Below are 19,810 nucleotides of genomic sequence, written 5' to 3' on the forward strand. Positions count from 1 at the left end.
CACACCTCTCACTCTGTGACTCTACAGACTCCTGAAGAACTGGAGGATGACTCAGACTTTGAGCAGGAGGACTACGATGCTCGCAGCAGGACCAGCGTCCAGACTGAAGACGACCAGCTCATTGCTGGACAGAGTGCCCGGGTGAGTGCAAAGTCTTGTCACAGACATGGAATTCTATTTGAATGCTTGAAGTCTAATACTAAATCAATAGGCTATATGCGCAGCAGCCATATTGGAGAGAAGTTGGGTCTCTTTCTGACTTCCTTCAAAGGTGTTACCAATGATTCTAACGAAGGCTCTGTTCCATTTCATGTAGCACAGTGGTTCTCAAACCTTTTATTTCAGGGACTTTCATAACTCTGAGAGCATACAAATGGAACCAAATGGACCCTTACGGGTCCATCTGTTTGACCAGAATGGAACAGAGCCTTTAGTATCATTAGTAACACCTGTGAAGGAAGTGGGAAGAAACCCAACTTCTCTCCAAAATGGCTGCTGTGCATATATAGGCCTATATATGCACTCCAGAATTTACATTAGCTCGGCAAAAGGCCAGATAATTAATCATAGAATTAGCGGTAGCATCAAAACTACAAATCAAACTACTCTTCAATCATTCAACTTTTCTTTCACCGTGTTCTCGGCACGCGTGGATCCTCAACGTCTGCCACACTTGGACGGGCTGATCCAACTAGTTCCACTTAACCGGCATGAAAGTCCATTTAAATTATCCTAACAATTGTGGCTGTTATAAAATTAACCCTGTTTGATCATGGCAGGTGTAAAATTGCGGTCACAAACAAAGAAGTAATTACCAAATCCCTCTCAGATGGCAGAAAGAACACAAATACGCCACAGAGCTGTGCCAAAGTCTCAATCGTCATTACTGGAGCTCTGGGCTTTGTGCACATTACTGATTTTTCACTTGGGTCTGGCATAAAGAACATTAAGAGGGTATCAGTGCTTGCTCGCCTCCAGTAGCAGAGCCTCTGGCTGTGCGAGCAAGCGCGCACGCCTGTGTGTGTGTTTGTGTGTGTGTGTGCGCGCACGCATGCGTGGTGAATGGATTGCGGATGGATGGCAGGAGTGTGACTTGGCCCTATGCCTCTACCTGTGAGGCCTGTTGTGTACTGCCTAGGCATTTTCACAGCCGACGCACAGAGGGCGGTGTTAATGCATCTGGTTGTGAAAGGAAAAGACTGAAATTAAACCAATCCTGACGGTACCAGTTTTAATCACTGCGCCAACTCCTGTTTTTTTTCCCTTCTTTCTTTATTTTTTTACCCCCACTCATTTCACCTCATTTTAGAATATATCAATCAGTATTTTCTTAAAGCCGGATCCTTTAGCTATTTATCTATTAGCAGTTGTTGAGGAGGCGAGGTGATAGTTGGGAAGAGTGAATTGTATATACTTATGTACTTGTTATTGTTAAATTATTATTCTTCCATACTACAGTACCATCTGCAGCTAAGAGGTTGCAATCATCCAATGCCAGCGTTTACAAAATAATCCTTGCCAATGTGCAATATACTGTAGGCTGAGCTGAGGTGAACTATGAGTGTGTTCATGGCATAAACTCTAAAATAGATTCTCCCTGGATGTGTGAGTTCTGTGAACCAGACCTTGTGTTGGATTCACATTAGGTGATCCAGAAACACTGCGGGGATCCAGAGCTCCCACTGTGTACCATTGCAGGGCCATCTGAGCTCTGAAATAATGTCATCAAAAACCACCACCAAGGAGACTCACAATTCCAAACTGTTTTCTAGTCTTCCTGGCACTCACTGTTCTGAGTGGGCTGCTCCACCTCGGACAATATTTGATGGCACAACCTGTCCATTTGGCAAGAACTGTTAACGCTCAAATACCTGGAACGCACCTGAGTCGCGGTAGATTTGAACCACTTTAACCATTATTTTATGCTTTAACTATTGAAAAATAGCAGATATACAAGCTCACAGCGCGGCACTCGGTGCCGCGCTGTGAGCTCGTAGATCTGCTATTTTTGAAAAATCGTGAAAATGTGTGCAAGTCTTTGAATATCTTTGACCCGATCTTTGACCCGACTTCTAAATCCTTCTTCTAAATCAGTGGTTCTCAAACCTTTTCATGTCAAGGACCTCCAAAATTACAGGTCTTTGGCCGCGGACCCCCATCTCAAAATATGTTGTTCCAGGGACCCCCCAGAAGCAAATATTTGAGTTACAAATGTTCGCTTTTAAATAGATATTCAAAGACGAAGAAATAAATCATCTTCCGCGCTGCAAGCTTGTATATTTGCTATTTTTCAATAGTTAAAGCATTCAATAACTCTAGGCCTAAATTGGTTAAAGGACCATACACTGTAACATCATGAGTGTTAATTTAACCGTGAGAGTGCACAAATGTGACCAAATGGACCCACCAGGGTTATTCGCAACTGCAGCCGCAAGCATAAACGTTGACCGTTTTTCAGTAAATGGCTCATATGTTTCTATTTGGTCCTTACTCACCCCATTCACTGCCACTCACGCTTGAAAAAGTGCGGAAAGACTGTCTCCGTGACTTGAAACTTGCAAGGCTCACGCAATTCAGCCTTGTGAAATTCACAGTGCAATTTATTTTCACTAAAATGTCTGTATTACTGCGCTACAAGCCAAACGAGTTATTGAGCAGGATTTTAATACGCTTGGAGAAAACCATTCCTTTCAGGTGCTGCAGTTTAAAGTCAAATTCTATCTTGAAGAGGGCACTTTACTGCGAAGTGGGTTAGCAGTAAAGTGAGTGGTAAGTGAGTTAAAGCCAATGATTGCTGAATTATTCAAGTGCGTTAGTTAGGTAACATTTTAATTTGGTGAAAATGTAAACATATGCTAAACATAACTAAATAACAAGTAAATGATAAAATGTTTTTCATAAAAGTATCTGTTTATGAATATGTGCCCAGAGTTGTGAGTTGACAACGATAATGTACTTTATAGCACCATTCAAAACAGGGTCACAAAGTGCTTCATAATAGCAAGGTAAAATACAGTCATGAGGAAAGAGCAACTGCAAATAAAATAGCAACACCTGTTTAAACAAATTAAGTCAAACATGAAAAGGTGTACAAATAAATGTGGATAAAAGAGTCAATAAAAACTCTGAACTCTGACTCCTTGATATACTGTAGAAGTATAGTTTTTCAGAAGTGAGTTAAAAGATGACACTGACTTTGCTATAGGCTTAGATCCTACAATGAGTTGAAGTGATACCCGTGGGGACCTTTAAGTGCACATGATTAATTTCATAAAATGACTTGCACCTGCTCAAATGAACAACAGAACGTATATAGCCTGCACAAAAATCCCTATGAACAAGTCCCTGCCTTGTACTATATCGTCACTGTCGGGCAGAAACCTTGTATCTCCAATTTTCAATAACGTATGTTTTTTCGCAAAGTAAAGCCCTGCTTCATCATACAAGGCCGCTGCACAAAAGTAGTGAAAACAGCCGATCTACAAGCACACAATGCCTTGCACCGCGTAGTTTAGTTAATTTTTAAAGTGATAAATACAAAATGAACGGTTTTGGACATACAAGGTTTCCACCTGACAACGACCATATATTATACACGTCCCCGTTTTCAAACCCATATGATTGCTATCATTTGGTAGCAAGTGTTAACATGTACAGTAACACACACTGCACATCTGGCACGTTGGCTAAGTGCCTCATACAACACATTGATATTGGCTCATTTTTCAATGCCTAGACGCCCCGTTATTCCCACAGAGGCTATACATTTACACATATACAGCTGCAGAGGGCGAGACATGTTTGCTGCTAACCACGGTTGATCTGCCCAGTCAGCCCGCCTGTCATATCAGGATAAAGCTGCGATTCCCTCACGGTCATGCCAAGAACACACTGGGGCTCTCTGTTTCTATTCAAACAGACAAGAAGAAGCATAATCCATTTTCTCCCTCTCTGAGCTGACACAAGCACACTGAGGTTTACAGCCATGATCCTCCAGAGTGGGAGTGGGAGTGGGCTGGTATCACATACGGGACGCACAGGCATGATAGTGTCTGTCTGTCTGTCTGTGTTTCTCACCCTCTCTCTCTCTCTCCCTCTCTCTCTCTCTCTCTCTCTCTCTCTCTCCCTCTCTCTCTCTCCCTCTCTCTCTCGCCTGAATTATATTAGTTGGCGCTGGCGTGGCACACTGAAAATATCCAATCGGCAAGCTTACAACTTGTGAGCATGTACTGTACTGTAGATAGGCTATTTTCGGTGCACGGCACCAGCACACAACTAAGTATAGGCATATCTCTCTCTCTCTCTCTCTGTCTCTCTCTCTCCCTCTCTCTCCCTCTCGCCCCAGTCCCAGGTGTCTTTGTTCCTACAGCTTGTCCGCTTGCCTGCTTTCCCTGTCATTTCTATCATCCTTATGCAAAAAAGCTCACTTATCAGACTCAAACAACCCGCAGTAAGGCGGCTTGCAAAGCATACAAGGGCAGGCGCCCGTACATAGACACTGTCTTTATTAAAGCACACGTGTACTGTACATGCACGCGGCAGAACGTTGCACAGAGAGAGGCAGCCACCCCCTCCCCTGTTCTGTTCTTTTTAACACGGTGATTGGATAACACTGTTGATAGGTCATCCATAAAATTGAACTCTGAGTGTCTGGGGCAGTTTATTTCAAATGAAACAAATTAAAGTCATTTCGAGACGCCGCTCTCTGTGAAGGAACCCGGAAAGCGCCCCTCTCTCTCTCTCTCTCTCTCTCTAATCCCCGCAGACGGGGGTCGAGTCACAGAGTGTATTGGCACCGTGCTCCTGCGGACGGATTTGCCACAGTGCTAAGCTCCTGAGGCCTGCTCCTTGTTGTTATCAGTAAAGCAAGGGAAGGGATTTGGGGATAAGTGAATTCTGGAGAGAAGAAAAGGGAGGAGGGAGGAGGGAGGAGGGGGGGAGAGGGGGGGCAGGGGGGTTCACCTAGTGCCTTCCTCCGCTCCCCAGACGTCCCAATTGGCTCATGTGTTTACCCCTGCTCTCTGCCTTTCTTTTGTGTTTAGAACCTCAGTCACCCTCTCTCTCTCCCTCTCTCTCTCTCTCTCTCTCTCTCTCTCTCTCTCTCTCTCTCTCTCTCTCTCTCTCTCTCTCTCTCGTTTCTTCCTTTTCTCTTTCTATGCCACCGTTTACGGATTGAATTGGGGCGCTAACCAAATCCCTCGCACACTCTCGCCTCGGAACTCCCCCGATGCTTAATTTGAGGAAAAAGGCATTTCAATTTCAAATTGTTGGGTTTTTCGAGAGATTTCTTTTTCCGTTTCCTTCAGCCCCGTTGGGATAGCAATTCTGGCCTGCTTCTCCTCATATAGTACAGTATATGCAGGAGATACACCGATACAGGGAAAACAGTTTTTTTCTCTTCCTCCCCCCCCTTTTATTTATTTTTTACTGCACCACTCTACTCCTGTCCTCAACTTACCTGTTGCTACCGGCCAAAGCCTGCAATTCTGCTCTTAAAGGCAAGCACCCTTCTGATACCAGCTCCATACTGTTCAGTATAATTAGTGCTAAGTGAATAATTGATGCCTCACCAATTCGTCCGGCTGCAGAGAAGATATGCTAATGACCGCTCTCCGCTTGAGTGGCCAGTAAAGGTATGGTGCTGAGCCTGAAACAAGACCGTATCTTGAGGGGATACATTTACCACCCTGGTGATGGATGTGTTCGTCTGCCAACTCTGCCTCGTGGCAGCACACAACCACCTGCGCCACCATGGATTAAGGCTACAATTATAGTAGAAGATAGCCGCCTACATGCTCAGCTACATGCTTCATAAATATGTAATCAACAGACCATTACGGCCAGACTAAAGAAGAGAGAGGCCTTCAAGGTGCTTTTGATTCTTGGCACTCCCCCACCCCATACCCAACCCTCGGCCCCTGCTGCATACACTGTAATTGTGCATGTTAACTGCATGTTTGCAAAAGCAGCATGTGTACTTTCACCATTCTGGTTAATTGGATTTGGTAGGGTACTGTGTGTGTGCGTGCGTGCATGCATGCGTGTGCACAATCAGCCGTACAATGGTATAAAAAAATTGTCACTTTCAAGCAGAAACCTTGTATCTCCAAGTTTCAAATGTGTATGTTTTTTTTGGTAAATTAATGCCCTACTTCATCATACAAAAGTGTTGCACAAAAGTAGAAAAAATATCAGATCTACAAGCACACAATGCCTCACATCACAAGGCGTTGTGTGCTTGTAGATCGGCTATTTTCACTATTTTAAATCGCTTTTAAAATAACAACAAAAGGAAGGTTTTGGATATACAAGGTTTCCACCCGACAACACCGAAATCACTTAAAGATGGGTGGGATAATACCTGATCATCATGTATTTTGGTGGGGGGGGGGGGGCCCCACCAAAATACATGATGATCAGGTATTATGATTTTTTTTTCCAAAAAGATGTACAGAAAGTGTTAAAAATAGCTTTTTATGTGGCCACACCCACCAGTTCATTATGTATGCAAGGTTGTCAGGTGGGTGGTGACCCAGCTGAATTTAGCCACACCCACAGTGTTGGGTGTGTGGGAAAAGGGGAGGGGATTATTGTATGTTGTAATTAACTCAGTGTTTTTCAGTTGGGCCTTTTGACTCAGAGGCTTTCAGGAAGTAACCAAAAATACACAGGGAAGGCAAATTTGCACATTATAAGCACACCTGGTGGTCTATTAGAGTAATGTTAACTCCATAGACCCATACAAAACAAAAAAAGTACAAAACTATGGCAACACCTCTTTTATAACATGCCTAAAATAGGGACTCCAAAATAAACTCACACTTTTGCAGTGTGCACATAGCCTACGCAAATCCCAGGGATCTGGTTGGCTAAATGTGCTTGTGGCATCACACAGTAAAATCCCCAGTGATGCTTCAACTCGAGAGAGTACACAATGGCACTGCAACGGAACCTTAGGGGTCAGTCAGGATGTTGTGCAGTGTGGGATTTCTTAAGGAAAATGTGATCAAAGTCCCGTGTCACTTGCTTCAGAGGGACAGTGATCAGCAGTCCACGGTTCAAGACACATCTGGTCTCCTCTGATGAAACAGCTGTGTCAGATGGCACTGCATATAGCTGTGGCGTAGCTCTCTCTCTCTCTCTCTCTCTCTCTCTCTCTCTTTCTCTCTCTCTCTCTCTCTCTCTCTCTCTCTCTCTCTCTCTCTCTTCTCTGCTTCTCTATCACTCTGTGGTTTCAATCCCCCCCCCCTCTCGCTGTCTTCTGCTCATCTCTCTCTAAGGCTCTCAGGGGGACAAGTCATCTATATTTTTTTGTTTTCATTTACCGTCACACACCTCTACCAAGGGAACGGATTGAGGCGACGCAAACTCACTGAACTCATTCTGTGTGCCATCCGTACACCACTCACACGAACGCACGCACGAACGCGCGCACGCACGCACGCACGCACGCACGCACGCACGCACACACACACACACACACACACACACACACAAGCACACACTCGCACACACTCGCACACACGCACGCACGCGCACCCACACACTTTGCTGTGAGAGAGAAGAAGTAAATTGAAAGATTAGGGAATAAGGGAGGGAGGAAAGAGAAGGTGGATTGTTTCATTAAAAGGATGACAATATTTGGAGAGTCATAGCAGGTGGAGTTAAAACACTATATGGGCGATCTGCTGAAATGAATAGATCATTCCTTTTTAGAAACACACCCCCACCCCTCCCCGCAGCACACCACACCACCTCCCGTGCCCCCGCCTCCTTCTCGCTCTCTCTCATTCTGGAGTCAATAGAATCGACCTAATGGTAGCCAGGTTACTCCTCCTTCCATCTCACCTCCCTGACATAATGTTGAACAAATGCATTATTCATTCTCTGGTCTAAGAAGCAAAGTAATTATACATTTATCTTCCAAATAATACAGAGTTCCAAATGTGCCTGTGACCTTGCCATAAGATTTATGCCATTTTGGGCCTGCCCCTAATGGCCTCTGAGAGAGCAAATGTATTCTCACTTGGAGAAAGATGAAGGCAAAAAAAATGGATTTTCTCTTCTTAAGTATAAGATGTCACAGGGTTTAGAAAGGTCCAGTCATTAATTGTAAAGTTTGGGACTTTATTTTGACGCATTTTCAGGAGGGCAAGGGACATTCGCTCTCCAAACTCCATGTCCAATTTTACTGGTGAGCAGATTAAAAAGTAGACTGAGCAAGAGGCCAGAAAAAAAAAGTATTTCTTTTCTCTCCCTCACTTTTCCTTTTTACAATGTGTGATGCTGCTCTCCATTTGATGTGTCATTATGACACTTTATCCACAAGTTTCCGCGGGAGTTTACTGGAGACTATCCGGACCAAACTTCCGGGTTTAACAGCAGACATACAAGCTCACGTCGCGTCGCAGATGCAACCCGTTGAGAGCTTGTAAATCGGCGCCGGAAGATCGATGCAAACGTTTGCGCAATGCACTATGGGGCGTAGGAAACTCGTGGATAGGCTACAGCAGATATGGTCCAATTCCTTATTTTCCACCTCCACTTTCCATCAGCACTCACTCTCCTTCACCATCTCCCCAGGGACGTGCATAGAATGTTAGAGAGGCAGTGGCTGAGATTTCTAAAAGGGCCTTTTGGTGAAAATATTGAGAAAAAAAAAAAAAAACGCGGCGCGTTGTGAGCTTGAAGGTCGTCTATTTTCAGTACTTATCACACTAAACTACTGGAGATGTGGCGTACGGCATGGATTTCTACACAGAGAGGGCAATTCTTTCAACATAAGATGCTGCATTCAAGTTCAGGAGAGTTTGGACAAGGAAATTCTCTTGAATGCTGCCTTCAGGTATGGCATGAAAAGAGGGCATTTGCATTTCTTTCGCCATAGTGGAAACTGCATTCATGGTCTGGAGGAGAGGGCACTTTTTACAGACGAGCAAAAGGGCAGGGGCTCAAGTCCCCTTTGATGTCTAGGTGTGCACGTGTCTGATCTCACCCCTCCAGTTCATTCACTCACATTCTCTTTGATGTCCAAATCCTCTGTGTCCCCTGCAGGCCATCATGGCCCAGCTGCCCCAGGAGGAGAAAGCCAAGATCGCCGAGCAGGTGGAGAGCTTCAGGCAGGAGAAGTGCAAGCTGGACGCTGAGGTGGCCAAGTGGGACGACAATGGCAATGACATCATCGTGCTGGCCAAGCAGATGTGCATGATCATGATGGAGATGACAGACTTCACCAGGTAAATGTGAGAAAGTGACACTGAGTGCCACGTACCGCTCCCCTCCTAAAAGCCTTTTATTGTTAAGACCCATTTGCTCCGGCGAAAGCGGCGGTTGATTGCTGTCTCATCATTGTGTCTGAGGATAATGGATAAAAGCTATCTGTCTTGTTGCGGAATTTTGTCACAACCCAACCAAAGAAGTTTCAGTGCCAAGGCTTTTTTTTGGTTCAGCTTTTCTTTTTCTTTGCAGTTGGATGCTTTTCTGCAGCGACTGCACCGACTGAATGTATGCTCTGTCGCGCTGCGTCGCGTGGCGCGGACGCGCCACATTGTGAGCTTGTAGGTCGGCTATGTTTGACGCGTGACAAACATACGACGAAGTATGAATCAGGCACAAGTAAAAGTATCAATACTGCATTGTAGAAGTACTCTGTTATACAAGTAAAAGACTGGAATTCAAAATGTATGTATGAGTAAAAGTACAAAAGTATGGGCATCAAAATGTACATAAAGTACCAAAAGTATAAGTACAAAATGTTTGAAAATAGCAGATCTACAAGCTCACAACACGTCGCAAGCTTGTAGATTAGCTATTTTCAAATAGCCTAGGTATAAAATAGGGCTAAAGTGGTTCGTGTACGGTATTTTCTTTTATGTCATAATTTAGATCTGCAAAGTAACTAGTGACTAAAGTTTTCAAATAAATGTAGTGAAAGTACAATATTTGGATCCCAGATTTTGTGGAGTAGAAGTAAAATTATTGGAATTTGGAAATACTCAACTAAAGTACAAATACCTCAGAATTGTACTTACAGTATGTACAGTACTTAAGTAAATGTACTTGGTTACTTTACACCACTGACATCTGAGTGGCCAGCACCCCATGTGCAGGCTTGAGTTGGAGCACACGCAGAACAGCTTTGCACAAACACATGGTTTTGGTGGAGAGGCCTTGATGCAGGCTACCTTCATTTGGATCAGAATACAGTGTTGTTTGGGATGCAAGAATGGTTGATCCAGGAGCATTTACCATCTTGTTGGTTATGTTTACAGAAGGCAAACAGCTTTTTCTCTCAGTCTCCCTCCATCTGGGCTCTACAGTACATGTCTGGCCCGCATGGTCCTCAGCTGACTAATCTCTTTCCAGTGCATGTTGTGATTCAGTGCGCAGCCTATATGGCACAGCCAAAATGTATAGCTGTACTTTAGTGATCTTTGATTATGGTCCCTGTGCTGTGCCTATCTAGCCTCGCGTAACCAGACTATATCACTGCGTGGACATCGTCGTTATCAGGTGGAAACCTTGTATGTCCAAAACCGTTCGTTTTGTATTCATCATTTAAAAAATGTAGACTAGTGAAAACAGCCGATCTACAAGCACACAACGCTATGTGTGCTTGTAGATCTGCTGTTTTCACTACTTTTGTGCGACGGCCTTGTGTGATGAAGCGGGGCTTTACATCGCGAAAAAACGTACACATTTGAAATGTGGAGATACAAGGTTTCTGCCCGACAGTGACGAAATGAGTCTGGTACTTCTACAGAATATGGAAGATCTTTTTTCCTATGGGCGGGTTAAAAAAATGTCTCTGGACACAATTGGTTAGACTAGACCAGTACTGGGCCCTGATTGGTCACCCAACTCTTTGGGGTCAAGGTAAATAGGAGGTAAAGACACCAACGCCTCACAATTCCAACCAGCAGATTCATTGCACCATGGGTGCCAAACTGCAGCTGGAAGTTTGGTAGAATGTACTGGAGTAAGTGGAAGCCTGTGGAGCACCCTGGGAGCAGCTCATGAATAAACACTATTTCTGAACAATTGATACCTTTATAACATACTCAGCTCAGGAAAATAAAAGAAGCCATGTCACACATTTTTCTCTGCTGTGTTGATTTTTCGAGGCGTGCACTGTGTGTCATTTTATAGCAGTATCTAAAGAGCAAAAAGTATGTTTCTAAACGTGCCAAGTATCGCAAGACTATCCACCGTTTCCTGTGTGGGAACCAAATCTCGCGATACTTCGGCGACAGAAACGATTATTATTTACTGTTATTTTTTATTATTTAATTGTCTACAGTGCACATCGAAAAGCAAGTGATTGTAAAAATACCTGTGTTATGTTTTCTTTTATATTCCTGAACAGATTGTATGACAAAGGTCTCAGTTGTTCATAAATAGTGTTTCTTCCAGGTTTGTTCATGAGCTGATCTAGCCGGCTCCATTCACTGTCACGTATTTCATTGCACTTCCGGTGGGAGTTTTGGAACCCATGGGGGGGGGGGGGGGGGGGGGGGGGGGGGGGGCGTCCATAGAGTGTCATGGCCGGTCTCGGCAGTCACGTGGTTTCCCTTCCTTATATTTTAACTTCCTTGTTTGGGGTGAGGAAATGAATTCACAATTGAGCGGGGCCAGATTCATAACCGCCAAGGGCAGGTTTTTTTTGCCCAGGCGGATTGGTCTGGTTCCAAGCTTGTGCCTGTCTCCCTGCTCACTGACAATGACCCCCCGGGCAGTGTAGAAAAAACATCACAGTCAATCAATCTTCGCTTCGTAATACACCCTTTTCACAGCCGAGAGATGAGGCATAAACACAGCTGAATGTCATAACATTAATTATTTAAGCAATATTACACCAGGGGGTGTGCTTTACCGTCATTGTTGGCACAACAGTGATGCGGTAAGCATCCGTGAGCACCACTGAAGTGCCAATAACGATGGTAAAAGCACACCCTCTCGTGTAATATTGTAATATTATACAACAAAATAAAAAAGAAATCACATTGCGAGGCAATTTTTCGCTCTCAAAGTACTTTTTTTTATCTCAGTTTCCCTGGAAATATATGGGGTCTGGCTGAGACTTTAACTAGTCCCTGTTGAGACGGCCAGCCATCTTGAGCTAGTGGGGCTAACTAGAGAATATTTCTCAAACTGAAAATGTACCACACAGAAAAACAAAACTTTCCTGTGTGTGAGCTTCACATAATCTTTCCTTATAACTTGTAGCGCTAGTGCTGCGTCACCGAGTTACCCGAGTGGGAGGAGCTTCTAATGCACAGTAAAAAGCCGCCGAGAAATTTACTGTGCAACGTCAAGGCTGAACAGTTGGCTATATTTCTAATCAGTGGCGGGGTGATATTTATAGTGATGAGGCCAATTTCATTTCAGCACAGCGAGATGTGCTGTCATGCTGATTTGAGCACGGCTGGAGAGCCTATTTCGACCAATCAGATTGCTTGGCCAGAAGTACCATGCCTTATAATTAGGTGCTACTGTGTGCCAGCATGGACAGCTCCTGTACAGTTAACTTCATGCTGGCACTCACCTAAATGAAAAATACCCACAATTATCCTTATTACCTTCAGCCGTGTTTATCTGTCAAAACGTCTGCTGTGAAAAGGGTCCATTAGTAATTTCCTGGTTACACAACATAAGTTGTGCTAAAAGAAGTCCAGAACAAAGACCTGTATCTCGATCTCACATGCTGTCTCTGCCTCCCTCCTCCCTGTTGTGTCATTCTTTCAACACTTTGCCAGAGGTAAAGGCCCCTTAAAGAATTCCTCAGATGTCATCAATGCAGCGAAGAAGATTGCTGAGGCCGGCTCCAGGATGGACAAATTGGCCCGCGCTGTCGCAGACCAGGTAACCCTTGTTTGTGTGTTTGTGTCAGCTTTTGAGCTGAGCCCTCAGTTATGTTCTGTGTCATGGTTTATAGAAATATGAAAGTGTGTCCCTGTGCAGTAGTTGTGCAGAGGAGGTTTTCAGTTAGCAGTAAGTGGGCATGGCCAGTGATGGTCTTAATGGGCACTGATGTGCCCAGCTGGAACAGTGGGCCATCTTGCTGTGTGACTGTGTCTCCTGAAGGGGCCAACACAGAGAATTCAAGTGAACAGAACTGTGAAATAATTGGCTCCCAAGCAAAGCGTTGCATTCATTGTCAGTTGAGTACCTCCACAATAGATGCAGATGCACATTGTTTTAATAAGGAATCAATCAATGTTGCACCAGGGGAAGATAGAAGTTAGATAAAAAAAAGGAGGTGCATAATGTGTGCTGTATGTGCTTGTGTGGGTGCATGCACAGTGTGCATCAGTGTGCTTGTGTCTGGCGTTACACGCAGCAGATGGAGTGGGGAATTTTAAATTGCCAAGAGTACTGCAGGTAATGAAGTATGTGCTACTTCATTTGATTTATCTCTAACAACCGGTGAGAATTAACCCCATGCACAAAAAAAAAAACGTATTGATTCATTACGACTTCTTCTTGTAGCTCTAACTGGAATGGTAGTTTGTTTTCCAGCCTGCAAATAATTATTCTCAACACGTTTCGATATAGGTGTATCCTCTGAGCTTTATTCCTATAGGAGCACCAGGGCCCTTAAATGAAAAAAAAGAAAAAAAGAAAAGAAAATCAGCATGCACATATCACAATGATCTAAATCCCTTACAGAATTCCTATAAATAGCTTAAGTTGATCAATACACTGTTTTGCACACATTCCCCGTCTTTTAAGAATACCTTATACTCCCATTTGCCATTTGTCTCCATAGACTTCCATGTAATTCATAGTGCACGGATCATGCACACCCATGCCTAAATCATGCACCACGTGTGTCCACATTGCTCACAGCTTTCAAAACCAAAACATCCGAATGGAAATCCGTTCAGGCATTCATGAGATAACAGCCATTATGTTTTCCTAAAATGTAAACAAAGATGGCTGCCATGTTTGAAAGATGGGGTTGCTATGGGGGTTAAACATGCAATTTCGCGATTGCTTTTTTCACCAATTGCTGTTGCATTTAGGAGTGTATCTCAACCAAATCCCTAAATAGATGGTTTCAGTGTTTTAGATTGTGTGAATTAAACATTACAAAACATGTAATAAAAAGGAAAGAGTGGGAGAGATGAAATGGAGGCCTTTTGACAGTGGATTAGTGCCATCTCTGTATTTCTGCATTAAGACCGTTACAGACCAGGGCTGTGACAAATACGTTTTGAAATACTTCACACAAATATTTAAATCAAAACTATTCATATAGTTGATGCCTCATATACTGTATTCTGTGTGAAATCCTCTCTTAATTTAACCCTGATAGTATACAAATGTAACCACATTTGTTCACAAAGATGCAAGTGAATAAATTAACACAGACGTGTGTGTGTATGTGCGTGCGTGCGTGCGTGCGTGCGTGCGTGCGTGCGTGTGTGCGTGCGTGCGTGCGTGAGACGGACAGCCTTCATCAGAGTTCGGGTGGGAGTGAGTCTGGCAAATAATTGGCAGATCCTGAATCAACAGTTGCTGTAATGAACTGAACAGGTGGCTTGCCGTTTTTAATTCTCGCTTAAACGGGTTCCTAGGCTACTGTTTGCTAAATATTCACAGCCGTCTGTCAGCCTACCAGAGACATCAGACCTGGGCTCAGGGAGTACAGCAACATAATAGCCTGTGAATCCTTTTCAACTAAAGAATGTTCTTTTTTTTCTTTTCTTTTTTTTTTGCTATAAAAGTATTTTCTTGTACTGCTTTAAGTACATCAGTTAGCCAGGCCAATAACCTACAATCTTTTTTTTAATGCAGTAGCATATTAAAATTTAAAGTGTCAAATGTTTATCAAACTCTTTATTCAATTTTATAGCAAATACAGCTAGCATTATGTGTATTTGTATTTATTTATTTTTCTCTTGAAGAGGACAAGTATTTTGCATTTGCACATTGTGGTCGGTAACCTGTAGTTGACAGGAGCACTGAAGCATGACTTAAGGCCGCTCCTCTAGAGTAGGACAGGTCCCTTAAGTAGCAAACCTTGTCTCAGTGACTCCATGTCAGCCCTATTGATGAACACATGTGGAGTAGCGGGCCATTCAGTGGATCTGTCTGATGGGATGCGGCATGAGTGAGGCTGGGGGATTCAAGCCTAATTCATACTTTGTTGTATGACTGTGTCGCTAGCCGGTCATACGGCAAGGTATACATTATAGGCTTTACTCATGCTCAGTGGTACTTAAAGAGCATGTATAGCTAAATAAATATGATAACAATTATATTCCCAGTTTGTCACACAACAGTGTAATGTATTATTAATCAACAGACAACATTTGAATGATGAAAAAAGTTTCAAAAATTTAGTTTCAAAATGGATGAAATACAATAAAACTTTTTCCACCACTCTGTTATGTCCAAAGCGGGTTTAGGCTACGTCTCATCCTAACGAAAGTCGTCAGCAGGCGTGCACACGCGTGTGTGAGCAACTTGGATGTGCATGCCGCACTCACGGACAGTGTGCGCGTGCTAGTGCCGAAGTTGCTCGCTCGGTGCGCAGTGTGTGCATGCGTGTCGAAGATGACTATTCTACATGTATAATATTCACTATACGGGGACTTTAAGTAAAAGTATCAATACCAAAATGTAGAAATACTCTGTTACAAAGTACTCCTCATTATGCAGAATGTCCCATTTCCAAAATGACAATAGCAGATCTTCAAGCATACAACACGTCGCGGCGCTTTGTGAGGTTTTTGGATTATATATAGGGCTGAAGTGGTTAATTTATGTTTTGTAATAATAATCAAAATCTACAGAGTATACTAACTTTTTAAATAATTGTAGTGGAGTAAAAGTACAATATCGTCGTTGTCGGGTGAAAACCTTGTATGTCCAAAACTGTTCGTTTTGCATTTGTCATTTTAAAAATGATTTAAACTAGTGAAAACACTACCTTTGTGCGACGGCCTTGTATGATCAAGCAGGGCTTTACCTTGTGAAAAAACATACAAATTTGAAACTTGGAGATACAAGGTTTCTGCCCGACAGTGACGATATGCTCTCTGTTGATCGGTCACTGCAGGAGACGTACAGTACAGTGCTGAGTAGCCAAGGACAGCCATGAATGTTATATCAAACTACTGTGAGGCACCCATTGATTGCTTAGTGATATGAATGCTACAATACCTGTGCTTTTAAGACAGCCTGTGTATGGTAGACAGCCAATGTTTAGGTAACAAAATAAGAACCTGCCTATTAAATAGTAGCTATTAAATAGCTACTAAAATACCTCTTGCTATCAAGATTCCTTCTTACTGTTACTATGTAGCGTCAATAGTAATGTACTTTTATATTGAATTTTAATGCCTGTCGTGTTTCTTTATTGTTTATTCCTTGTATCTTGTATTTGGACCCGAGTCCGCTAATGAAGATTGAATTGAATTCAATTCAATTGAATTGAATTGAATTGAATTGAATTGAATTGAGACAAAATTCCAAATGTTGCGCAAATCTGTGGGCTTATACAGTAACTTCATCATCCTGACTGGTAATATAGGCAGTGGTGGAAAGTAACAAGTACATTTACCTATACTGTACTTAAGTACAATTTTGAGGTATTTTTTTTACTTGAGTATTTCCAATTTCCACTACATCTGAGAGACAAATACTTCGCTACATTCATTTGAAAACTTTAGTTACTAGTTACTTTGTAGATTTTGCCCCTTGACTTCCAAAAAACCCCCGGGAAAATAGGAATAAGATTGTGGAGTTGCTTCTTTGACCTACTGTAATGTCCACAAGAAATATGGTACTGATCTATCCAGCAGTAACACACACACACACACACACAAATGCACACGCACACGCACACACACACACCCTACAGAGCCACGCCCATAAAAAGAACATTTTTCACAAACTGAATAATTTAGCAGTGGGCAAGACTCAACATTTCCTCAGCTTTCTGCTTATAGATGCAACATCAGTGTGATTTGTGACTTGTGTTTTGACAGTGTGATGCCCTCATCACAGCACCAGAGATCACACACGCCCCCTGAATTATCCCTGGCCAGAATTCCATTCAATTCGGGCCCATTATGCAGAATAAAGATGCCAAACCAGACTGTCCCCAAATGAACACAGCATAGAGGCTAGGATGAGGCTCTGAAAGGACGGGCAAAGTCAGACAGTTTTTTTTTTCTAGACGGTTGTGAATTCTACATTAAAGCAAGTTGATTTTTTTTGGAAGGATGGTCGGTAGAAAGAGAGAGGGAGAGAGAGAGGAGAGAGAGAGAGAGAGAGAGAGAGAGAGAGAGAGAGAGAGAGAGAGAGAGAGAGAGAGAGAGAGAGGGAGAGAGAGAGGGAGAGAGAGAGAGAGAGAGAGAGGGAGAGAGAGAGGGAGAAAGAGAGGGAGAGAGAGAGGGAGAGAGAGAGAGAGAGAGGGAGAGAGGGAGAGAGAGAGAGAGAGAGAGAGAGAGGGGGGGGGGAGAGTTGCCGTGGCAGTGCTGGCAAGGTAATGGGCCATGCTGTTTATTTACATCAGGGGGGAATCTGCGAAGGAAATGGACTATTAGTCAACTCTGCAAAAGGGAACAATTGTGTCATCTGCATGGTTGCATCAAGCTGGCCAGGGGCAGTGCCTGCGTGTCTGTGTGTGTGTGTGCGTGCCTGTGTGTGAGTGTGTGTGTGTGTGTGTGTGTGTGTGTGTGTGTGTGTGTGTGTGTGTGTGTGTGTGTGTGTGTGTGTGTGTGTGTGTGTGCATGTGTGCGCGCGCTGCGCGCGTGTGTGTGTGTACCTTGGCCTGTGCCATGTGCCTTGGCCTGTGTGTGTGTGTGTGTGTGTGTGTGTGTGTGTGTGTGTGTGTGTGTGTGTGTGTGTGTGTGTGTGTGTGTGTGCGTGCGTGCGTGCGTGCGTGCGTGCGTGCGTGCGTGCGTGCGTGCGTGCGTGCGTGCGTGCGTGCGTGCGTGCGTGTGTGTGTGTGCGCGCGTGTGTGTGCGTGCGTGGATTGGAATTAGCAGTGACACTAGCCAGGAGTGGCAGTGCTGAGGTAGAGCCCAAGGAGGACCTATAGCTTCTGCCTCGCTGGCTGCTATCAGCAAGTGGCTCCCATGACTCTGTGTGGGGGATGCTTATTGAGCATGTGTTTGTGTGTGAGTGTGTGTTTGTGTGTGTGTGTGCGTGTGTGTGTGTGTGGGGGGGGGGTGTTCTGCCTGCCCCGTGCTGTGTGTGTGCCTGTATTGTTCACAGTGGAACCTTGACAACGACTACGAGTGTCAATGCATCATTCCTCAAATATCTCTTGGCTATTATTTGTAAGTGAAGGATATGGACATTTCATTATATAGTGATAAGGCTGCATTTTTGTTTGCCATTTGTGACAATTAGCAGGGATTAGTTGTGGCCAATCAATAGCAGTTATCTCAGCACAGGAGGCTGTCCCTTACAAAGCAGCAGGGAGGCGGAGGCTCTGGGAGCAATTAAATGGACAAAGGAATTAATAAATGGATGGACAGGAAATGTCTAGCTACTGGAGGGGAGACTTGCATGTACATTATGGTTCCCTGTCTAACCACCATACATCCCCACCTTGTTTTAACACGGGTGGATTGTCTGGCTGTGCTAGGCTAGTACTGTACTGCAGTGGTTCTCAAAGTGGATTCCAGCGACCCTGTGGGTTCCTTTAAAGGGGTCTAAATGGACCCATACAAGTCTGTAACTCTGACAGTGTACAAATGGAACCAAATGAACCCGACAGGTTCCATTTGTACACTGTCAGAGTTAAGGGGAGACGTTGAAATTTGAACGGTTGAGAAACACTGCTGTACTGTATCCATGTTTTTTATTTTATTTGTTTTTAACTTAAACCAAAAAACAAGCTATACAAAATCAGCCTATAGGCGGTTTCATGCCCCTTTAAGTGGTTAACCAGCCATTCCTGTGGTCCAGACCCTTAAGTCAAGGATATGAGTTATGTGTTCTCTTGTGCAATGCTGCCAAATGTTCTGGTTAGCACCATTTAATATTAATGGCAAGAAAAGAGAGGAAAAAAAGGGGGGTTGGTGCAAAATGACACGTCCAGCATTTCAGCAGCCAATGCAGTGTTGTTGAGCCACCAGGGAGCTTAGTGGACCATACTGTAGCTGACTCCTGGATGACCTCCAGAGGGAAGAATAGGGCCAAACAGAATGAGGCAAGGGGAGGCCTTGTACAACTCTTAGTTCTTTTAGATCAGTGTTTCTCAAACTTTCAAAATTCAAGGTCTCCCCTTAACTCTGACAGTGTACAAATGGAACCAAATGAACCCTGACGGGGTCATTTGGTTCCATTCGTACACTGTCAGAGTTACAGACTTGTATGGGTGTTTTTCTATTCTTCTGCACTGTAATCTGTTCTGTTTATACATATATTACTTATTTTAACGTTTATTTTATTGTTTATTGTCAAATGTTTGTCACGCTTTGTGTCTTAAAGGAGTAGTTCACCCCCAAAATGATTTTTTTTTCTATTGATTACCCATGCCATGGAGAGTAGAGTTCAATAATATTTTTTGGTTTTTGTCACATTCCTAAGACAAAAATTTGATTCGAGTAAATTTACCCCCATTGATTCCGGATGGTGACCCGTTTCGAAACGGGTCACCATCCAGAATGAATGGGGGTCAATTTATTGTTATCACATTTTTGTCTTAGGAATGTCACAAAAACTAAAAAATATTATTGAACTCTACTCTCCATGGCGTGACTAATCAATAGAAAAAAAGTCATTTTGGGGGTGAACTACTCCTTTAAGGGCCCTATTATGATCCAGGTCTTATGCCTTATGCCTT

General features: G+C 43.5%; 1 protein-coding gene across 4 annotated transcripts in view; it reads left to right on the plus strand.

Moving 5' to 3' along the window:
• Positions 1-19,810, plus strand: part of ctnna2 (catenin (cadherin-associated protein), alpha 2) — a gene marked incomplete at both ends in the record, with an annotated part of 480,574 nt that overhangs the window by 455,663 nt on the left and 5,101 nt on the right. For all 4 annotated transcript variants that reach the window (XM_080721670.1, XM_080721671.1, XM_080721673.1 and 1 more), the window contains 3 exons: positions 28-141; positions 9,055-9,236; positions 12,756-12,861. In XM_080721670.1, coding sequence (XP_080577796.1) covers positions 28-141; positions 9,055-9,236; positions 12,756-12,861 — 402 coding nt within the window. The remainder of the gene's footprint in view (positions 1-27; positions 142-9,054; positions 9,237-12,755; positions 12,862-19,810) is intronic.

This window comes from Nannobrachium achirus (genome assembly GCF_963921795.1).
Source record: "Nannobrachium achirus genome assembly, chromosome: 3".
NCBI classification, from domain to species: Eukaryota; Metazoa; Chordata; class Actinopteri; order Myctophiformes; family Myctophidae; genus Nannobrachium; species Nannobrachium achirus.